This window comes from Myiozetetes cayanensis, unplaced genomic scaffold, assembly GCF_022539395.1.
Source record: "Myiozetetes cayanensis isolate MyiCay16 unplaced genomic scaffold, myiCay2020 scf3, whole genome shotgun sequence".
Classification (NCBI taxonomy): Eukaryota; Metazoa; Chordata; class Aves; order Passeriformes; family Tyrannidae; genus Myiozetetes; species Myiozetetes cayanensis.
Genome location: NW_026087521.1, coordinates 51,190,037 through 51,211,420, shown reverse-complemented (window position 1 = coordinate 51,211,420; position 21,384 = coordinate 51,190,037). Strand labels below are relative to the sequence as shown.

The following is a 21,384-nucleotide window of genomic DNA, read 5'->3' as shown; positions in this document are numbered from 1 at the left end:
TTCACAATTTATTGACAACAGTGTTTTTATTTATACCTACAAAAGAAAACAAGATGGTATCAAAAGGACAATTTACAAACTAAGAATAGTAACATAGCTCTTAGTATCCTGTGCCTGAACACCACAGATCTATGAATCTCTCAATTCAAGTCTTCATTAATACAACAGGAATGTGTTCAGAGACCAGCAGGTGTGTGAAACAAGATGCTGATCCCACACAAAGCCACTAACCCTTCCATTGTTCAGAGAAGTCCAAACAGTAAATTGCTTCAGGAAGTGGGAGGGGAGGAGACACCCAACTCATCTGACCCTCCCACAAACTTTTTACAGATTGAAAACAATGCAAACAACACTAGAGACTAATGCTTTATCGACAAGGGCCCTCCAGCTGGTATATGGAACAGAGCAGCGAGCACCAGGTGGGACAGGGGCAGCACATGCCACGGTGCATTTATGCACTCAGCAGTCTGGTTGACACTCTGAACTGAACCGAGACCCTGGACTTCAGCTGACCTCAATGGCAATAAAGCAAGACTTGGCACTGATGTTTACATGTGCACAAGTCCCCCCCAAAAGAAGTGAAAGCTCTAACAGACTGTAAGGCAGCTTTGGCAGTCCAGAGACCCTTTTTAAAGCCAGTTCTACTCCTACACCCCTCAAACACATTTCTGCATTCAACTCTCAAATTTAAAACAAAGAAATTAAAAAAAAAAAAAAAAAAAGCTCTACATTTGCTTGTGAGGGAGGCCAAAGACAAATCAGTCAGTGCCTGGATAAACAAAATGTTTCTGGCTTTCACTTAACACAGGCAAAGGAACTTCCACTCATGCACTGGAATTATAAAATGGGATGAGGGAACTGAGGTTCTGGAAGATCCCTCCCTTCTCCCTGTCAGCAACCTACCTGTGCACTGCACTCAAAAAAAAAAAAAAAAAAAAAAAGCACATTCAACCCACAAAATTTTACTCTGGGAAGAAATTAAATTTAAAAAGAAATCATTTCTGTATAAGCAAGCTCTTTTCCAGGGCTATAAGAAGTTCCACTCTGTTGCAGAAGGAGTGGGCTGCCTTGTTCATCCATATGCAAGAATGCCAACAGAAGAAACCCACAACCCCCTGCACCCTCATAATGCAAAGAGCATGCCTCAAACCAGGAGACGTATCCATTCTTTTGTCATATTATCAGATCAAGAGCAGCCAACTCCTATTATCATCTACTGTCTCTGAACCGTCTGGTATTAGAAATAACAAGTCAACAACATGCTTTACTAAAGAGGGGAACTCCCCTCACACCCACCTTAGCCTGTAAAATAAACAAGTTTTATTTACGTATTTACTAAAATTTCACTCTTCTCTAACATTTTCTAAAATACTACCTACCTGCAAGAGCTCAGCTCAAAGGGACCAATGGAGCAGGGAAATGCACTCAAAAGCCAAAGAAAGCAATAGTCAGAGCAAGGTACAAAAGAAATAAAGCTTCAGAATCAAGATGCACTAACCAGCTCACTGCTTACCTCATGGAAAGGAGATCCCAGTCAATCTCCTCCTCCTCCTCCTCTCTTCCTCCGCACCTTGCCCTCCCCCCCAGCCCACTCTATTCAAGTCTCTTAAATTTAAGTGTGGAAAACTCTGTCACATTTTATTGAGCGTAGTGGCATTCAGAACATTCCCCATGGTAAAAGGGAGGGAGTGAAGGACAGATGAACAAGATCGGTTCTTCATCATTTGTTTAGTTTCCGGGCTCTCAAGTAAGACTTCTCTCAATAAACCCAACAACAGGAATTTAAGAGCAGAAACTAATTTAACAATAACCAGGCTCCGCATGAAAGAACTTACTTGACTATTTTAGCAGTGGTACCCACAGCAACTACCAGGTTTTCAGGTATCAAATCCAAGGCAGGTTTGGTCTCAGACACTGGATTTTCAATTCCAACCTCCCTACTGTTGGTTGCTACAGGTATGAGAAGATGGGGCTTCCAGAGCTGCAGAAAATGCCAACAATAAAGGCATTACTCTGAACACTGCCAGCTCAGACAAATGAGCAGAGTTTTCCTATAGAAAGTCATCTGCGATAAGATTACAAGCAATAATAGTGAGCTACTTAAAAAAAAAAAAAAAAGATTAGGAGACGTGAGCATTGCTCCCTTGCATTTATATTTTAAATGAAGTGCTTTTTGGCTCCCCAAAGTTTCCCACCTCTCTTGATACTTCCTGAAATTAATGTGTTACAGAATAGAAACTTCTTCCTCTCAAAAGCAAGTTTTCACACAAACCTTAGACACCAAGATGATTGAGCTGGGACCTATCTGCCTTATACCCATTTCCTTTAGAGAAAATAAAATTTCCAAATTCATCAACATGCAAGATAAAAATAATAAATTTTCCAGTCAACTATATATATCTCTTTAAAAAAAAAAAAGAAAAAAAAAGGAAAAAAACCTCCAAAGAGGACAGGGTCATTAATGTGGACTGGGGGCCATTTTTGATGGGCTCAAGGGATTTGAATGGTGAATTCTAAGTCTAACCTGCATGAGAGACATCACAATGGGAAAGAAGAGAAGAAAAGGTTCCTTTAAATGCAAGAGGCCTACACTGGTCACCAAGTGGTCTCATTTGCGAGAGGGGGGCGGGGGTGGGGGAGGGGGTGGGTACTGGTAGGTGGCAGTCTGTCCCATATAGCCCATCACGTTAGTGGCAGGGGGCTGCGGAAACTGTTGTGACATGAGCGGCTGTGGCTGCTGGCCCGAGCGCCCCACCATCCCTGCATACTGCTGTTGGGTAGTGCTCTGTGAGGTTCTCCCAGCGGTGGCAGCTGTGGTGCTGGCACCATAGCCACTAGCACTGTACTCTGCAGTGCCATAGCCACTCGTGCCATAGGCAGCTGCTCCATAGCTCCCTTGAGTGTACCCATACTGGCTCTGTGCTGCCCCAAAAGCAGAATTTGGGCTCCCGTAGGCACTGCCATAGGTCTTGTTGGCTCCGTTGGCATAACTGTCAGCACGCTCACGGTCTCTGAAGCCACCTGAGTCTCTCCGGCCCTCTTTCACTCCCCGGAGCCTCCTGTCACACTCTTCCTGGTACATCAGGTTAGGGTTGTTTACTGAACTGCTCGTTCGGTAACGAGAACGACCTCCTGGCGATGGATATATTAAGATTTAGTACCATGAACAAGTCTTAAACAATGAATTCCGGTACAACTGCGCCCCCGTTTTACCCCTTCTACATCCCCAATTTTGCCCACAAGGAGCACGTTCTTTTGACTGTAACTTCCCCGTATAGCTGTGCATATGTCCCGTCATTTTGTTCAAGGTGTAAACATGAGGTTCAACAAGGATTCTTTATGCACAAGTTTGGAGACAAAAGAAATTAAATAAATTCAGGGCTTACTTTGAAATATAAGGAAACTTCTTATTCCTTCAAGGAATGGGAGCAAAAATAGTCTCAGTCCCTGAAGATAAGCCAGTGTATCCCTTGCCTGATTTCAATTTTGCATACGCATCCGCATGCATAGTGTTGCATGTCCTTAGGTAGGAGCTGTAAGGAATTACTTACTTCAAACTAAATCAGCCCTGTTATGACCTTATCAGGATAAAAAAAAAAAATTCTACAGCTCAGGTAAAACAGGGGACTGCCTCTCTGTTGGAACATTATGTAGATGTACTACATCTAGACAACATGTTATGACCCTGAGTACGGAACACCTTACTAATCCGTTTGCTATCTTAGACTTGCACTTACTACTTCCCTACCCTTCTTTAATCTTCCCTCCCTCAAATATGGGGAACCTATTCTCTGTGTGGCCCTTCTCCCATATGCCTTTACCTCCACCACCACCTCCTCCTCCTCTGTGGTCCACAAGCTGCATCAGCTTTGGATTGATGGCTTGATTGGCTTCTTCCAACACTTTGATAAGCTCTCTGGCTTGTTTCAGGTTTCCTGGTGTGAAGAAGGTGTAGGCAGTACCTTTGTTGGTACTACGTGCGGTACGGCCAATACGGTGCACGTAATCTTCGGAGCTGTTCGGATAGTCGTAGTTTATCACAAATTTAACATCTTCCACATCTTGTGAAGTGCCCAGGAGCGAAGCACAGTGAAGGGGTGGGGTTGAGGAAAGGGGAGAAGAAGAGAGGACGTGCCAACGAAAGGTGGGGAGCACGAATGCAGGTGACAGTAATAAGAAAAAAAAAATGCAAAGTTAGTAATTGCATGGAATAAATACAAGACAGACTCATCCCAAAAGAGTAGAAGACTCAAATTTAAGACCATCAGGAAGAAAGGTCAATGTCCTGAAAGAGAGAAATAATTTTAAAGCAGCTTTGCCCTGCACTCAAAGTTATCCTCCCCAGAATGCATTTCTCTGTCTTCCTGTATCAAAGACATCAGTGTTTGTGAATAAGTTGATTGAATTTTGGGTTTGTTTTTCTTTTTAAACACAATCTGTAAAGTGAAAATGTCACCAACAGACAGAGCAAACTGGGGTGGAGGAAGGGCAGAACTGCCATGGTAAAGCTTTTACTCTGTTGGGAGAAGTCTAACAAAAAATAACTGTAATGAGATCACTTACCTTCCACTCGGTAACATGAAATAAAAGGCACTTTTAAAAATATTTACTTTTACAGTCCTAATAAAATACAGTGAACTAATTTCCCTAACCTAAAGCTTAAGACACTCCAATTACATTAGTATTATTCAGCCAACTCATTAAAAATTACGCAGACCTAGAACACCTTAACTCAGCTTTGTAGTTATTGCCAGAATGCATTGCACTAACATTTCACTGTGCTGTTCTGTCATTCTGGCAAGCTTGCATAATTTGGACAATCCTGAATTCCGTTAGCAATTCCCTACTTCCAGCGTCAGATGGAAGCAGGAAACAGAATGATCAAAATGGTTTTGTACGCAAAACAGTATTAAAATTTGGGAGATCAGAATTGTGTGCTTTACAAAAAGACAGACTTTGTAAACTTGCGGGACAGAAACCAAGCGAATGTTAGTGTAACGCTTCAGTGAAAGCACCTTAAGTACCAAAAGCACCTATTTACTATAGTATACAATATTTTCAAATGCAGTTTTACAGTAAGTGCCCTAACAGCTCATAAAAAAAATATTTAAAATCTGCATTTTAACAAGAATATTCTGAAAATATCCAAGATAAAACACAGATTTTTGTGATTTCCTTTCCTTTTTTTTTTTTTGGTTTTAAAGAGAGAAACATTCTCTGTTTGTTACCAGACCGATGCACACTCCCTCCTCCTGTGGGAAACCGCTGCAGCCGATCCCGTCTCTTTGCCTTTTATTTTTGGCGGCCTCCTTTCGAAAACTCCGCCCTCTGACACGGGACCACTGGAGCGCGGGGAGCATGCATCAAGGGTCCGTTGCAGCGAGAAGTCCCCACACACGCTCGCTCTGTGAACTGGCTTAGACGCTTCTCTGCAGCCCCATTTGGTTGTGAAGCGCCAGAGAACCTGGGTTCAGGTAAGTTTCAGGTCCTCCAACGCTTTTTGTCCCCTATTTGGGGTTTTTAGGGGCAATTGTCAAAAAAATGAAGATACAAAAATTACATCCAAAGGGTCAGACTGCATCTATTGCCCAGACTGCATCAATTTCAAAGGGGTTGTAGGAAAAATAAAAACATGAGGGTTGTAGTTACAAGAGGGGGACTTTATGTCTGTTTCTTATTACAGCAAAGGTGGGGGCTCCTCAGTCTTTGCTGACTCCAAAGTCCTGAATCACACCAAAAAAAGGGAGTGAGAAGGCAGGTTTCACAGGGGGCTGCGCGAGTCTCCAGCTAGGGTCCTTGATGCAACAGGTTTTTTTAAAAAAGGAAAGTGAAGTAAAGAGAGGAGCACTTGTGACAGATTGCATCTTCATAGCCAGAGTGTAACTAGACTGACAAGTTCCCGGCTACACGGTCCTCAGTCAGTCCCGTTTTGCACATCCAGTAGCAAGTGACTTCAATTACCAGAGAGGATACAAGGACGTGCTTTCCCGACAGAAAGCACAGGGAATTGTAGCTACCAATGCAGACAGAACTGACTTGACTAGGGAGGAGCAGGAAGAATGGGAAGGCAGGAAGAGGAAGATGCAAGGGTGTTTTCCAGACTAGAAAGTGGTCCTGGTAGAGCACACAGCTCACTGAAGAAAAGACCAGAGCACGTACAAGACTCGGCTTCTCCAGTCAAGCGTGCTCCAAACTGTTTGCACACACTCACAATCTTCCTGCACTTTTACAAGATAATGCAGCAGGATCAAGAATTGAGACTGTAAATCATTTTTGACAGCTACCTCAGAAACATTCTCTTTGTCAGACCATCAGAACACCCTATGGCACGGACAGTCTCCAATTATTAATCGGGACAGACATAAACTAGCAAACATGCTAGTCTAGAAAGCTGTTTAGACCATCACTGTAGATGTGCCCCCACCCCTGCACTGAGAATGATCTGCAGCTGATATCAAAGCTTCTGTTAAAGAAAACAAAACAAAACAAATTCAATGTTTTTAGTTTAATAGACTGAACCAAAAAAAAGTAAAAATAAATTAAAAAAAAAAAAATCAGTGCAGAGAGAGGACCTCACTCCAGGGAATTATCACAAAGAAGTTATTACGGGACTCAGAACTTACCTGGAAGAAGCTTTTTTGAAATCAATGTTCCATTAGGAAGAGGGAAAGCCCTGGTGACTCAGCCAAAAGGCGCGCGCCCCTGTTTTATGTTATTTAGGTAGAAGCCTTCACTTTCCAGGATCTTGGAGGAAGTCGTCCAGAAGTTTGCCAGTTAAGTGACTTATTTTAAGCAGCAAACTCAGGGCCCCAAAACAAGCAGAGATGTTGTTCAGTAACAAGAAACAGACTGAGACCTTTCCCCCTTCGCTCAGGTGAAGTGGAGGATGGGAAGTGGGAAGACTGTTTTCTGAAGTGTTATCCAATTGAGTCGTTTTGGGGGGAGTGGTTTGGTTTTTTTTGAGGGGGGTGAGGCTGTTTTAAATGTCTAGGCAAGATGCACAAAGAAGCTACCAGCACATAGCAAGCCTGTTTAAAAAATGCTGCTAGAGAAAGCAGCTCTCTTTCATACAAACTGGTTTCAGGCCTCAGTCCCTTCTCCCAACAGGCCCAAGTTCTAACTGCACAGGTCCAGACATGACCCTAGAGGGCAGAGACTGAAGTCCATATAATCACTTCCTGAGGAAGTGCTGGATGTTTTTTGAGGGGGGAGGGGAAGGAGGGGTGAAGGTTGTGTGAACAAAGGCTGCCAAGTCTAAGTAGTGGTCTGCCTGTATTAAAGTGACCATATGATGCACAGCACAGCCACCCTTTCAGCACATGAAGAACGCTCAGGTAACTGAGGCTTTTAACAATCTAGATTCTCCGAGTTAATCTGCACCGATTTGCAGTAATTACGTATAAAATTCACTACAATGAGACATTGATCCCCAAGTAGTTTATCCTCTACCAAACTCAGAGTGGGCAGAGTATTCAATGTCTGTTATTAAAACTCAGAGCACTTCAGAAGCCATCCTCGTCTTCTGTGGTGGGCAGATGTATAAGGACTGTGCTCAGTACACTGTGTTTCACAATACAAACATGCTTATTTTAAAAGGGGGCACAGCTGATGCATCCAGACAGATCATTTTCATACCACCAGAATAGAGCTGTGCTATTTTGATTCAGCTACACGTCTGTTAAAGGCCATATATCATCTCAGTGGTCCTGCCTAGAAGGAACACAGAGGAGGGAAGGTTACATGTCAAGACCAAAGATCTGGAGCAGTGCTTTCTCAGATGTGAACACATCTGCAGGGTAAAACATGCATGTACACTGGGGTTGGTATGTTCAAATCTGTGGTGTGTCATACGGGGAGAATATTAGCTATTTGCTGTCGAAATGCTCTCCCACAACTTCCTACTTGGACTTTATCTGACACGCTCTGAACTGAGAGCAATCCATCCCTACTATCCAGCAACAAAAGCTGGATTTGGGGAAGAAGTGAGTGTGGTGGAAGGGTTGGGTTGCATAATTGGACGTCTCTTCTCCCTCTTGGCGATCGATTGGTCATGCCTAGGCCTTGCTGCAGACCAAAGCCTGTTCATTAGGAGCAGGAAGAGACTTTGAATATGAAAGAAAAAAAAAAGATTAATGTTAAAAAACGTATTTCACATGTGGGGGAAAATCACGCTTTGAATTATTTTTTTTCTTTTTAAAGAAAACATTTTTCAGTCCAAAGAAGAAAAATATGCAGCAGTAGGCAAGAGTGGTCTATGTGTACAAACCTAGCCCACGAGATGCAACGTCGGTAGCAATGAGGATAGGAGCCTTTCCAGAACGAAACTCTGTAAAACAAAGCATGCTATGAAGTAAGATTTTTCAAAAAGATAAAGTTACCTGAACTTGATTTACACTAAACGCTTGTTTTCCAGAAGCTAGGTAAGATGGGTCAATCCCAGAAACCCCAGTAAGTCACAATATAATACCTCAATTATTTTTCAAAATCCAGCTCTCTGGGTTAACAAATTTTCCTATTGTGTTTTGTCAAAACAAACAAACAAACAAAGGCAAATACAAGTACTGAAATTAAGGGTACAAAAGCAAAGGAAGTTCTTTTAAATGCATCTACTGGGTCTGGAGATTAAAAAAAAAAAAAAAAGACTGAAGAAAGACTGAAATTTGTCTCCGTAAATTAGGTACAGCAGCCCAAGTTATTCTCCCCTCTGTTACGGACTCACCATTAAGCACCCAATCTCTTTCTGGTTGACTCTTGTCTCCATGGATACACATAGCTGGCCAACTGCCAAACAGAAATGTACATTAGTAGGGATAGAAAGTATAGACATTAAAGGCAACAGGAAGCTTTACTGGTATTTTGTTTAAAATGCAAAACTGTAAGATTTAAGAAATATTTTATTCCCTATCCTCCTTTGACCTCTATCTACCCAGCATGTGTACTGTAAACCCATTACCAACATAAACAACCATCTAAGCCAAATCACTTTTGCCATATTGATACACTCCCAAACAGCCTATCAGGATTCCAATACACTAAAAAACCTGCACTGCTTACAAATACTCTCTCTTGCACTAATGCTTTGATGGACTGCAATCTTCTGGGAAACAATGACTGAATTCAGCCAAGAAAATAATGGACAAGTTGTTCCCAACAATAGCATCATGAACACTTAAGCATTACTGCTTTTGATTACAATTTCTGTTTCTCACTAGAAAAAAGTAGAGAAAGGGAGGGAGCTAATCACCCATCTCTGCGCATCCTTCGAGTGAGATCATCACATCGCCTCTTTGTCTCCACAAAGATGATAGTCTTGTTTTCCTTCTCTGCCATGATTTCTTCCATCAGTTGTATCAGCCTAAAACAGACATTGAGAACTAAGATATATGTTCACACGTACCAGAATACAGGAGCTCTGTCCCAGCTGACATTGAGGACATATACAACATACATCCACGTAAGTCAGTATCACACAGAATTTCAGTCGGCTGTACAATGGTATGGTCAGAATATACACAAGAGATTAGTCAATCAAAGGGCTTACTTATTTCGTAACACTCTAAGGTTGAATAATATTACAAGTACTATTTGAAACTTCTAGTTGACTTACAAAGCAACGTGCATTTTTAAGTATAACCAAAGAAAGTAAAACGGTAGGAAAATTAGCTTACTTATGGTCTTTCTCACTTTCCATGCATACATCCACTATCTGCAGGATATTGTGGTTGGCACTCAGCTCCAAGTTTCCCACATTGATCTGAACATAGTCCTGCAGGAAGTCCTCAGCAAGCTGGCGCACTTCTTTTGGCCAGGTGGCACTCCACATCAGAGTCTGTCGGTCAGGCTAAGAAAAAAGCAAAGCGGATTTATTTAAGGTCCTGGGCTTGGAATAGGAAAACACAGGAGGCTGTGCTTTTACAACAGTCACGTACCCTGATCTGGTCAACAATTTTACGAATTTGGGGCTCAAACCCCATGTCCAACATTCTGTCTGCTTCATCCAACACCAGGTATGTACACCGACGAAGGTTGGTCTTTCCAGCCTCAAGGAAGTCAATCAGGCGACCTGGTGTAGCAATGCAGATCTCCACACCTTCAGAACAGAATAGGGAAAAAGAGTAAGGTTCTTCATTTGAATGTCAACGGGTATTTTTAGTCAGAATGAATCACCTTCCAGAGCAAAATTGTTTAAAAAAAAAAAAAAAAAGCACCACCCTCATTCGTACCCAAGATTGAGTCATTTCAGTAGAAGCCCCAGTTTCTTTTAATATTTTTTTCCATTCTGAAATTACTGTTACAGTGCTATTAGAATAATAAATGCAGTACAGAAGCTAAAAGCTTACTGTCAGAAAAACACCAGTGAAGAGCTGTCCAAAAATCAGAAGTAAAATAAAATTCTATTCAATCCTGGCCCACCTTCATCCAGAATTATGCAGTCTAGAGAGGTGTCTAGAAAAATTAGAGTAAACTCTAGCTAAACTTCCCATGTTAATCAAACATGAAGTGCTCCTCCAGCTCTATGGGTTAAAGTACTTCCACATCTTTTAAAAATATATAAAGCCAAAGCATGGGCTTCAATACTGAGCAATTCTGCACCAATAGTGCAAGAACACCATCCTGCCCGTATTCGTGAGCATAAAACCAGAGTTTAAATATTCATAAACTAATATCAGGTTTGGCAATTCACACATTCCTTAAAAGGAGGGTCTGGTTTCCACCAATTCCCAAATCTTTCAGGTTAGTATGTCAGTGTTACTGAAAGGTCCACAGAAGGCAAGTTTAGGAAAGTAGGGGGAATGAAAAAGGTTTTCCTTATTTTACAGCACTTCAGAAATGTATGCAAAAACCCACCAAGCTGATCCTCCCAAGAACTCTTCACGTAACTTCAGACTCTTCCATTAAGATGCTACTTTTGAATTGGAATGCACTATTGTTTTCTCAGAGCTACCCCACAGACTTCCACCATGCACGCCTTTATCCCATTACTGCAGTTTTCAATAATGACTGCAAATTGCAGTGGTAAGTGAAATTTTCTGTTTTCTTGAATAGATCTGTATATATAAGCTTACCTTGGTAATACTTCTTAAATCTTTTCACCAAGTTCTATTACATTTTTTTAATCTGGTGAAGATGAAAGCCACCATCATGTTCCTGCATTTGAAATTTTATGCAACTAGCCCTTGAAATGAGGTCTAGGCCACTTCAGCACTACTGTGCTACAGTGGCTGCTGCACAACCATGGTTCCTCACCATTCCCAACTCCAGTCCCTTGCTATGCACAGAAAGGCAGTTACAGAACACTACAGGGTATATGAAGAGAAACAGGGCTTAGCACTTAAGCACAATAACAAAAAAAAAAATCAAACAATAATTTAAAAATCACAACCAAAAAAAGAAACACAGAATCTGCAAACATCCACTTTAAAATTACCTCTTTCCAGATCTCTGATCTGGGGACCTTTGGGTGCTCCTCCATATATGCAAGTACTCTTCAGTCTTGAACACTTGCCATAATCATCAGCCACCTGCTGCACTTGCTGGGCCAACTCTCTAGTAGGTGCTAGAACGAGACACTGCAAAAGGAATTGATTCAGGACAGTCAAGCTGCATACACAGCCCTAACTTAAAACCATAAGCAAAGTTGGACCATCTGCTCTTTATTAGCTAAAGCATTTAAATATCTTTAGAACATGCACAGAGTCTTTAGCAATTGCACAGAATTTCAACTGAGTGGGATGTTCACACTGCGACGGTAAACATTCTTCCACTTACTATGCTGATACACCAATTAAATAAAGCACACATCTCATTAACGATGCCATGCCATACGCACAAAAAGGAAGAGAATCAACAAACACTTACAATTGGGCCATCCCCTCTCTCCAAATATGGCTGATGGTTGATGTGAACAATTGCAGGCAGCAAGTACTGAAAGACAAGAAAACAGTATTACATAATATCTAAAAATCAGGATTCTGCAAAAAAAAATATACTTGCATTTATTCAGCAGAGCAGATGATTTTCAGAGCTGTCGACCAATTACAGTTGCTTTGACATGAGCACAAAATATAGCTGCTCAGCACCACTGAAAGGAAGGCTCATTTCAATTTGGAGTCTAAGTTAGCCAAACCAAGCAATCTTGGCCCTATAACAATTGCTTTACATAAAGGATAAAAAAATCCTTTTGAGCACTGCAGTTTAAATTGATGTATACCTTGAAGACTTCTAACTTGCATAGTTAATGAAACACATGTTAAAGAGAACATCCTGTTTTTCAAACTGCAAAGCAAGTATAGACCAAAGAGAAGTGACTAAGCATCAAAAACAGAAGACACACACAAAATACCGTGTGTATAACCTCTGATACATGTGCTGTGTCACAACAGCCTGAGAATACGACAGGCTAGCCGAGCTGAAATATAAGTCTCCCCCATGATGCAATAAAGCAAGCTTAAAAAACCTATAATCATCTCCCATCATGCAAGTAGTACTGACGAGCCCAAAACCTACTAACACATAGGGAATTCCAGCAAAGAGATCAGGAAAATTAGCTAAATGAAGGAAAGAATACGCACTGCCAGAGTCTTCCCAGAGCCGGTCTGTGCAATGCCCACCATATCACGACCGCTGAGGGCGAGTGGAAAGCCTTGGCACTGAATTGGAGTGGGTTCTGTGAAGTTCTGGTCCATCAAGGCATCCATCACATATTCTTCAGAATTTCAGAAAAGAAAAAAGATTTTAAAAGATTACTGAGGTTTTACAAGACCTTTCAGAAAACAGACCCAGTAACTGTTTAGGCATGTTCTGAGTAATCCTCATGATCTTAACGAACAGCAAAATACTTACGGGGAAAGCTGCACTGGTGGAAGGCAAACACCGGTTTGGGGCAGCCCTCCATTCCTCGAATTGTTATCTCTTTCTTCCTTCGCAATTCTTCAACTTCATACTATTTATGGTGGGGAAAAAAAAAAGGAAAATGCCAAATGTCAGCAGGGACTTAAATTACGATTCTAACTGCTAACTCTCTTCACACCTCTGGATAACAGCTTTGTTAGAGAACTGAATTGAAACAGAGATCTAAAAAAATCACTTTCCTTAAGATTTTATTGTAAGACTGAGTTATCATACAGTTTCTGTAACATTTAGAGGTATGAGCTCTCTATGCAGCCTAGAAGGACTACTGTCTCTGTCTTCTTACAACCAGCGCTTCTTGATGAAAAGTATATTAACAGATTATTTTTAGGAATTACACTGTTTCCAGAGGCCAGAAATGACCAACAGCTTCAAAAGCCATTAGAAACAGAGGATAAGGAACATGTTTTATGTGGCAATGCTAAGAATTAAACAAACTAAACAGGACCTAATATACTACAAACAGAAGGCAGAAGAGTCCTCCTTAATTAACACGTTCCACAGGTGGCCAAATACAGTGTACTTGCCGGACAACTTGCAACTCAGAAATGTTGCTTGGAATTCTTTTGGAGCCAACACTTACTTCTGTGTGAAAGAAGCCCAAGCATCATAATGATACCCTAAGACCTCACCATTTTTCTAAATAATGGAACTCCTTGTAATAGTTCTGAAATGTGTATCCAGATAAGCCTCATTTTAGTATTAGAAAACCTAGACAAAAAAAAACACTTTATCTTCCAAGTTCAACTGCCTTTTGCAACATGTTTCTATAATTCATGACCTTATTCTAATGCTCATTAGAAATCAATAGAGAGACACACATCAGTAACAGGTACTTTATTCACAGCAATAGACTGACTACTTATAAGAATCTCTTGAGCTTGAATGAAAAGTTAAAGAAAGAAAATGACTTCCGGGGAAAATGATTGTTTGTTAGCTTGTGTTAAGAACAAATCTCTAAATTTCTAATTATAAAAATGCATTACAGACAGAATAAAAGTCCCTAGACTGAAGTCAGATAGGAAGAGAAGATTACTGTAAATACAGAATAAACACAAAGTACTGCACACAGTTTTGAGCCCCCAGTGTAAATAGGACATTGTTTTAACAGGTCATGTCCAATTACAGGGGAAAAGCTGGAGGCTGGACTACAGGCTGTATGAACAAAGACTGGGAGTGCTGGATTTGTTTAGCTTGGGAAAGAGCGGGCTTACAGCAACCTTTTAACTGCTACTTTCAACCATTTTCAACCTTCAGTTTAACTGCTATTTTCAACCACTTCCGACCAAATGGGTCACTGTAGAGAAGATGCTGCAGATAATTATTAGGGGGGAAAAGAAATACCATGAGAAACATTAAGCCCTGAGACAGCCACCCAGAAAGGATATAAATTCTTCCCATCCCCAGGGATATTCAAACATAAAAGGACAAGGTGCTGCTCCAGTCCTGCAGTTTGCCCTGCTCTGAGCAGAGGCTTAGACTAGAGATCTCTCCATGGCCTCTTTCAGCCTAAACTATTTCTATGATAAAATATTAATTGTAAACGTTTCTCATGTATTTCTGCCATTTTTAGTTCATTGTTTTACGTCACCTCAAGGCCTCTCCAATACTGTAACTCCATTTCTTTAAGTCTTGTCTCCACAGACAAATTGCAAGAACAGACAAGCATTATGATGATGAGTTACAAACAACAAAAATACAGAATGTCTTGTATAAAAACAACTAAGAGCAGAAGCATCACCTCTGCTAACGTTAAATACTGAAGGCAACAAGAACTGGTATCCTACAGAGTACACGCATCAAATAAGCCTAATGAAGAGGCAGTTCTATTACATGCTGTTCCAGACTTCCTAGGACAAGTATTTCAACTTGTGACATTTTCTGTTGTTGGCAACATGGAACAGACAGAATCTGAGAACTTACTGGGGTAAGCCTGGCCACCTCCGGGTGTTCCACATAAAAATTCTTCTCAAACTTGGGCAGTTCATTCAAATCCCATTTTTTCTTACGCAAACGTTCTCCTGGATTCCCAAATTTCTTTGGAGGAAGAGGACCTCCGCGACTTGCTCCAAACCTGGGAATGTGAATGTTAGTTATTAAAATAATAATTAATATTTAAAAACTATTTAAGAATTACTCTGAAATTTGCAGGTTTCTTAACCATTTTCCATTCTCTTTTCCCCAAGCTGACACACGAGCACAGTATTTAGCAAAAGTCACCCCCCTCAATTCACTATGATGGTATAAAACTTCTTGAAATAACATAAAACTGCTTTAAGTCAGTTCTGAACCCCAAACCATCTTATTGTACATCACCCCTTTAAAGTTCCTGTCTCGAGGACATGGCTGTGGGTACACTACAGCACTTGCACTACCTATAGAACTTAGGTTGTCCTGAAAGTGACAGTGCACTAACAACATGGTTAGATCAAATGAGATGAGAAAAACCTCTAATTGCAAGCTCCTTCTATCTCTCTCAAGTTAGTTTTACACAAAACAGCTACTTCATTATCTCCCCCTCTCTATCTCCTCTCCTTTCTTATCAAAAAGTATGTCTCAAATGAAAAACAGAGTAAAGAACAGGAAGTCCAGCCAAGCCTGCAAGTCCATCTGTAATTCTGGAACCAATGAAATAAATAATTAAAAAATATTAAAAATTATGTTTAAAACAGTCTAACAGGAATAAAAAAGCCAAAAAAGTACCTGGGGAAAACCACATCCCCTCTCAAATGCATTTTGATGAAGATTTAAAAGAGTAAGAAGCTCATGTTTACAAAAACATTTCTAACCAGCAGAACAATTAAAATGTTATTGCTGTAAGTTTTTTTAATCCAAGTTACTTTATATACTTCAAGAGGTAAAGAACTAACTGTAATGACTGGTTAACGCAATAAGCAAAACGAGCTCATGGCAGTAAGTTGTGAGAGTAACTGAAAACCCAGTGGCATGAAATGGTTATGTAGTGTAAATAACATGAATTATATTTTAAAATTCCACACACACAAAAAAAAAAGTTATAGCTTTTCTATTAGCTGTAATTATTCCTATTATTTTCTATTTCTATCAGCAGAAGGTACTTTTTCAAATGCTCTCAGGTCAAATTTTGTCCTAAAGTTACAGTTTTCTGTTAAACATGAATTCATGAGACATGTGCATTTGAAACAATTCTTATTTAGATATTAAATCCAAAGTGTCTGCATCCTTCCCAGGTAGTCCACTAGTAAATAAAAAACTCTTAATGAAACAAACTGAAAGCAACAAAAATCCCAAAGCAACCTTCTTACAGGAATAACTTGTGGGGGAAGGAAGGGGAGGAAGAGTTGCTAAAAATTAAACAAGACCTGAATTATCTTAAGCACAAGACTATCTGCTCAAACGTTAAGGGCATTTGTTCTTTAAATCACTTCACAATGGAAACTACAAATTATAGTGACTAAGAGACTGAAAAAACAGAACTCTAAATAGACATTTTAACAAGAAGAAGGGGTTAAATTGTTGGAAAAGCTAAGTATGGTAGATATAATCTAACTTAAAACCTACTAAGTTAGTTTTAAAATGTTTGCTTTGTTGCAACTGTGCATTAAGCATCTTCCATTTGTATAAATATCCCTTATTTGCTAACTGGTCAAAGCGGTGACTATTTCTGTATCCAAGTAGTCCCTAAAAACCCCACAGTCTCACTGAAGTCCACTGGAGGTTCAAATGTCAATGAGTTCCCTTATGACAGGAAACATGACAGGGCTGATTGCAAGACTGGACAGTGGAACAGCTGGTACCGTGAGTATTTGCCCCGCAGCTACCCAGACGGAAAAAACGATGTATTTTACACTGAAGTCACACAGTTTCAGATTTCCATCCTTAATATGCCCAAATACTGCCCTGAAAGATGTGAGCCCTACAGCAGCCCTTCAACCTGCACGTTGAGGTTTATCTACTGAACTGGCAGTAACTGACACTTTACATTCTCAGTACAAGAAAAATGAGGTTTCAATTCTAGGTAAACTGATTTGAATCTAGGAATATTACCCTGATTTGCCAGCAGCTCTCTTTAAAGTGTAAATTCATTCTGGCTCAAAACATTCTTCTGACATATTACTGATGCCATCATTTCTGGGACAGAATCGATTAAATTTGATACATTCCAGAGTAAAACATTGTAATTTTTCATCCTAAGTAGTCACCTACAACTCGTTCCTGACAAGAAGAAACCAGAAACTTGTATTTCATAAGCCTACAAAAGAACTGGTGATAAACTTTCAAATGGTGTTGAACCAGCACACTGTGTGGTCTGAAACTTTATACAGCTTATTTATGAAGTATGATGGTTATTAGTGGTTACAAATATTTTACACCTTAAAAGGACATATATAAAAAATGAATCCCAATGTATTAAAACTTCTAGGATAATATGCCAAAAAACTCCAAGATTTTTCATGCAAATGCCCAAAACCTTCACAAAAAAGCATGTAGGCACTCCTTTTACTCATGCAAAGTCCCTGATCAAAGAGAACCATCCACTATAATCAAAGACTTTACTCAAAATGAGACTACACTAATTTTAAGGCACATCAAGTGTTGTGTCAACGCTTTGGCCAGTGTTCTTTTAAGTAACTGTAAATAAAACTGCATACTCAAACTCACTGACTAAACTCCAAAAACAGCTGGGGTCTGATCTATCTCAGACTTGCCAAAGCGCTTACTCCAATGTCCTTGTGTTACACTGAGCTGGAAATCTCATAGCGGAAAAACACCAGAACCCTCCTCTCTGTGGAAAAAAAAAAATAAAAAAAAAAAGGAAGTATCTTTTAATTTCAGAACATGAAATGTGGGTGTAAGATAAAGCAATGATACAACTATCTCCCTCCACAGACGACCAGAAACTAAATGTTAAAGTGCATTGCAACATACAGCAAAATATTCTTTAATCTCTCTGTGGAGAGGGAAAACAAGAAGAAAAGGAAGTAGGAGGAAAAAAACCAGAAGAAAAAAAAAACGGAGAGAAGACTTATTAACTGAGATCTAGTCTGCCATATTAAGAATAACAGAACCCACATGATGTTTATTGCTAATCCTTGAGAACCGAGGCCTAAGTACTAGTGAGCTGAACGACAGAAAATGCCACTCTCCAAAATCATTTCTAACTTTCTCTTTAAAAAGGCCTGGCACAAATGCCTTATTACTTTCAGCTCTTAAAAAAACTCGAGCCTCAATCCAGTTAGGTAGTATAATGCCGCTGTATTTATTTACTGCTGTCATTCTCAGACACAAGAAATCACACCAAATCAAACCTGCAAAAGCCTGTTCCAAGCCAAACTTCCTTTAAATAATACATTCAAGAGTATCAAGTGCCACATGAACAATTCCTGTTGCGCTACATAAGCTTGGCAAGTGTGGTCCAGGGCCACGTTCACCGTGAACCCCAGTATCCAAGTCCCCCGCATGGCAGCAGTTTCCAATCCCACTTCCTCTCACGATAAGCCTGGGAGCGCAGCTGAGAGAGACCTTCCCCCCCAATGACATCTTTCCAGAAAGTCCAGCAGGAACAATGACAACCAGAAGGGCAGAGGAACCAACCAGCCCTGACAGGAACACCAAGACCTTCGTAGCTTGCGGGGAGGGGGTGTGTGTGGAGGGCACGGGGGTCGCAAGGTGAAGAAGAGGGCTGGCAGAAAATAATTGGGGGCGGGGGGCTGTGGATGCAGGCTTTAAGACTGTAAGCACGGCTCACAGTTAAACACGAACGACAGAAAAGCTGAATAAAAAATTTTAAAAGCCCACCTTAAAGCCCACCACCCCACGTTGTTGTCAGCTCAGTCTCCAGCTCCCCCCACCCCCACACGAGAATACGCGGGGAAAATCCCCACAAATGGGATTTTCGCTCTCCCAAAACCGCTACTACAGCGCACGTCCCCCCTCTCCGGCTTTCCCCCTTCCCCAGGCCCCCAGCGCGGTGGTTCAGCTCTCCCCATCGCCTCCCGGCCGTGACGAAGCCCACCCCCCCCCCCTTACCCGCCGCGGTCTCGGTCGCGGCCCCGGTCCCCGAAGCCTCTCATCGCCCCCGGAGGGGTGGGCGAGAGGCAGCGGAACGCCGGCCGTGGGGACGGCGACGGGCTGGGGGTACGGGGAGAGGGTCCAGCCAGGGGCGGCTGTGCCTCGGAGGACTCGCTTTGCGCCACCTCGCCTCTTTGGTGGGACACAAAAGGAGAAGAGGTGGTCAGTGGGTCCGAGACCCGCTGGGCTTCAGCGGCCGGGACGGCGGGGCTCTCGGTCGGCTCCAGGGCCCGGGCGGTGTGGAGACACAAGCGTCTTCTTCCTCCGCGCTCCCGGCACAAAATGGCGGCCGCCGCCCCGGCCCGCTCCGCTTACGCTACGGGCGGCGCAGCGCTGCGCAAACCGCGGCGCCCCGAGACGCCTACGCCTATTCACGGAACGCAGCTACGCACGAGGCGCGCGCGGCGAAGCGCCGCCCCGCGCGGCAGCGGGCGGGCTGCGAAAGGTGCGTGGGGTTCTTTGCTTAGAGCCGGCGCCCCGCGCGGGGAAGGCGGGCGGGAGAAGGAGGGAGACGCTGCTCCCCAAAGTCTGCTGCGCCAAGAGCGCGCCCCGCGGCGCCTTCGGCCCGGCGGGCAAAACCCGGGCCGGGGCGCACGTTACGTAAGCGCACGGCGTACGCAAGGTGCGTAACCGAGGCCGGCGTAGGGCGGGAAGAGCCCGTGCGCTCGGCGTAACATTCTTTGGCGGAGCGCGCAGGCAGAGCCGGAGGGCTACGCTGATTGCGCAGCGGGTTTCAAGAATACGACCCGTCGCCCACGCGCCCGCGGGCCCCGGGGAGGTGGCGGCGGAGCTGGGCGTGCAGTGGCGGGACAATAACGGGGCGAGGGGCGGTGGGGCAGGAGCGGCCCTACGGGCCTCCGTGGCGGCTCCAGGTTTTTCCATACTAGATTAGTAGGGGGATCTTGGCGCGGCGCTGGGGCAGGAGCAGAGTGACAGCGGCCATGATGTTTGGTGTCGCCAGAGCACCACTAGGCCGAGAAAGAACTCCCCAGATCAACCTCGCCGAATGAAAGAATAATCCATGAGGCGATTACGTGGCACAGGCCATAAATTCTTTTGTGCCGTGCATGTGCTATGGCCAAGGGGCAGGTCAGCGTGTCTTGGCAGCAGGGGCCGTGTCGGGTGGATGATGGGGTCACACCAGACCCAGCCCTGGCCCAAACCGCAGCTGCACTATCACTGGTGTTTTCTGGGCCGTCAGGTTATTAAAAACCGGGTATATTGGCAGAAGAGAAAGTGAGTCCCCTTTAGTTCCAGACCCTTGAATAAAAGTAACAGCCTGGAATAGCACACAAATTACTGGTTTAGTTTTATGTGCTGTATATTTGTACGTATGGCACGTGTGAGAGAGCAAAAAGCGATCTTGGTGCCTAAAATAAAGTATTGGAAGAAACTTGGGCCTTTCTAGGTGGGAGGGAGTCAAGTGACCCTGCATGCTCCCACTGACACCTGGTACTCGGCCACTGGATATGAATGCCTGGTACGGGACCGACACATGCAAAGGACTAGACATTGCATTAAATGACAGTAGCTGATCCATTCCTGGCTCTCCCAGATCAGCCAGCCTCCCTGTCTTTGTCTCTCAAGACTTTTCTCCACTGTGAAAAATAGTGCTTTACCTCAAGAAGAATACCAACTCTGTAAAGAAATCACTTAAGGAAGGCAAGCCCTCTAGGTCTTTCACAAGGAAAAGCCTGGCTACGGCATCAGGCTTCTCTTGGATGAGTTTCTGGTCATCACTGCCTTTTTACTTCATGTTACTGTACAGGCATTTGTTAATCTAAATGAAAAAATTCTTGTGCCAGTGAGGACAAGCTCCCTGACCAAAGTTAGACCGTTCTCATTACCAGAGGATAAAGTAAGACCTTCCCTTATAGATAGAAATACATAAATTGTTTAGTTTATTTTAAAACAAGCCATTCCATGAGCATCAGAGGTATTGCAAACTGAATTATTATTTTATCCCTCAATGCCCTGTTACTCTCTTTATTCCCAGCTTCTTTTGTCTTCCATGACCTACATCTGTGGCTAGTTTGGAGCTGTGTTCCCTCAGCAAACTGAATCCTAAATGCCTTTCCCTCAGTGTAAGCAACAGTGCCAGCCTCCCTCTCTCCTATGTAGCCACTGGAATTGTTTTATTCCCTTTAATAATGATGATGATAACAATAATTCATAGCAATCTTTAGTAATCTTCCTTCTGTTAGAAGAATGCCAAGCAAATTAGGTAAAGTTTGTTCCTTTAGAGAGCTAGAAAAAAGGTTTAAAATGTTGGGTTGCACCCGGATTATTTCTCTCATGAAAGATCAATGGGATTATTGAGAGGAGGGTTTAATTCAAAGCACCCAAACATAATCAGATCTCTGTTCTAATTCAGTCTTTATTTTTAAATTTAATAAGAACAGTTTTAAAACATTCTCTTCAAAA

The 21,384-nt window shown here is 42.3% G+C and overlaps 1 protein-coding gene across 1 annotated transcript; it reads right to left on the bottom strand.

Annotated features, from left to right (window-relative positions):
• Positions 1-7: 7 nt before the first annotated feature.
• Positions 8-19,275, bottom strand: DDX17 (DEAD-box helicase 17). Its single transcript, XM_050323547.1, has 13 exons — positions 18,919-19,275; positions 14,833-14,983; positions 12,844-12,943; positions 12,573-12,706; positions 11,860-11,925; positions 11,429-11,570; positions 9,930-10,090; positions 9,669-9,841; positions 9,245-9,355; positions 8,720-8,781; positions 8,267-8,326; positions 3,822-4,061; positions 8-3,132 (listed from the first exon to the last, which is right to left on the bottom strand). Exons 1-13 carry the CDS (start codon positions 18,960-18,962, stop codon positions 2,609-2,611), a joined length of 1,968 nt encoding a protein of 655 aa, XP_050179504.1. The 5' UTR covers positions 18,963-19,275; the 3' UTR covers positions 8-2,608.
• Between the last annotated feature and the right edge of the window lie 2,109 nt (positions 19,276-21,384).

What these genes read in the sequence shown, in the direction of transcription:
- DDX17 (XM_050323547.1), bottom strand. Translation starts at nt 18,962, where the DNA reads ATGAGAGGCTTCGGGGACCGGGGCCGCGACCGAGACCGCGGCGG. An exon ending in CCACCAGTGCAGCTTTCCCC is followed by an intron (nt 12,707 to 12,843) that starts GTAAGTATTTTG and finishes GAAATTCTGAAG; the next exon opens with AATATGTGATGGATGCCTTG. An exon ending in AGAGAGGGGATGGCCCAATT is followed by an intron (nt 11,571 to 11,859) that starts GTAAGTGTTTGT and finishes TTCCTTTTGCAG; the next exon opens with TGTCTCGTTCTAGCACCTAC.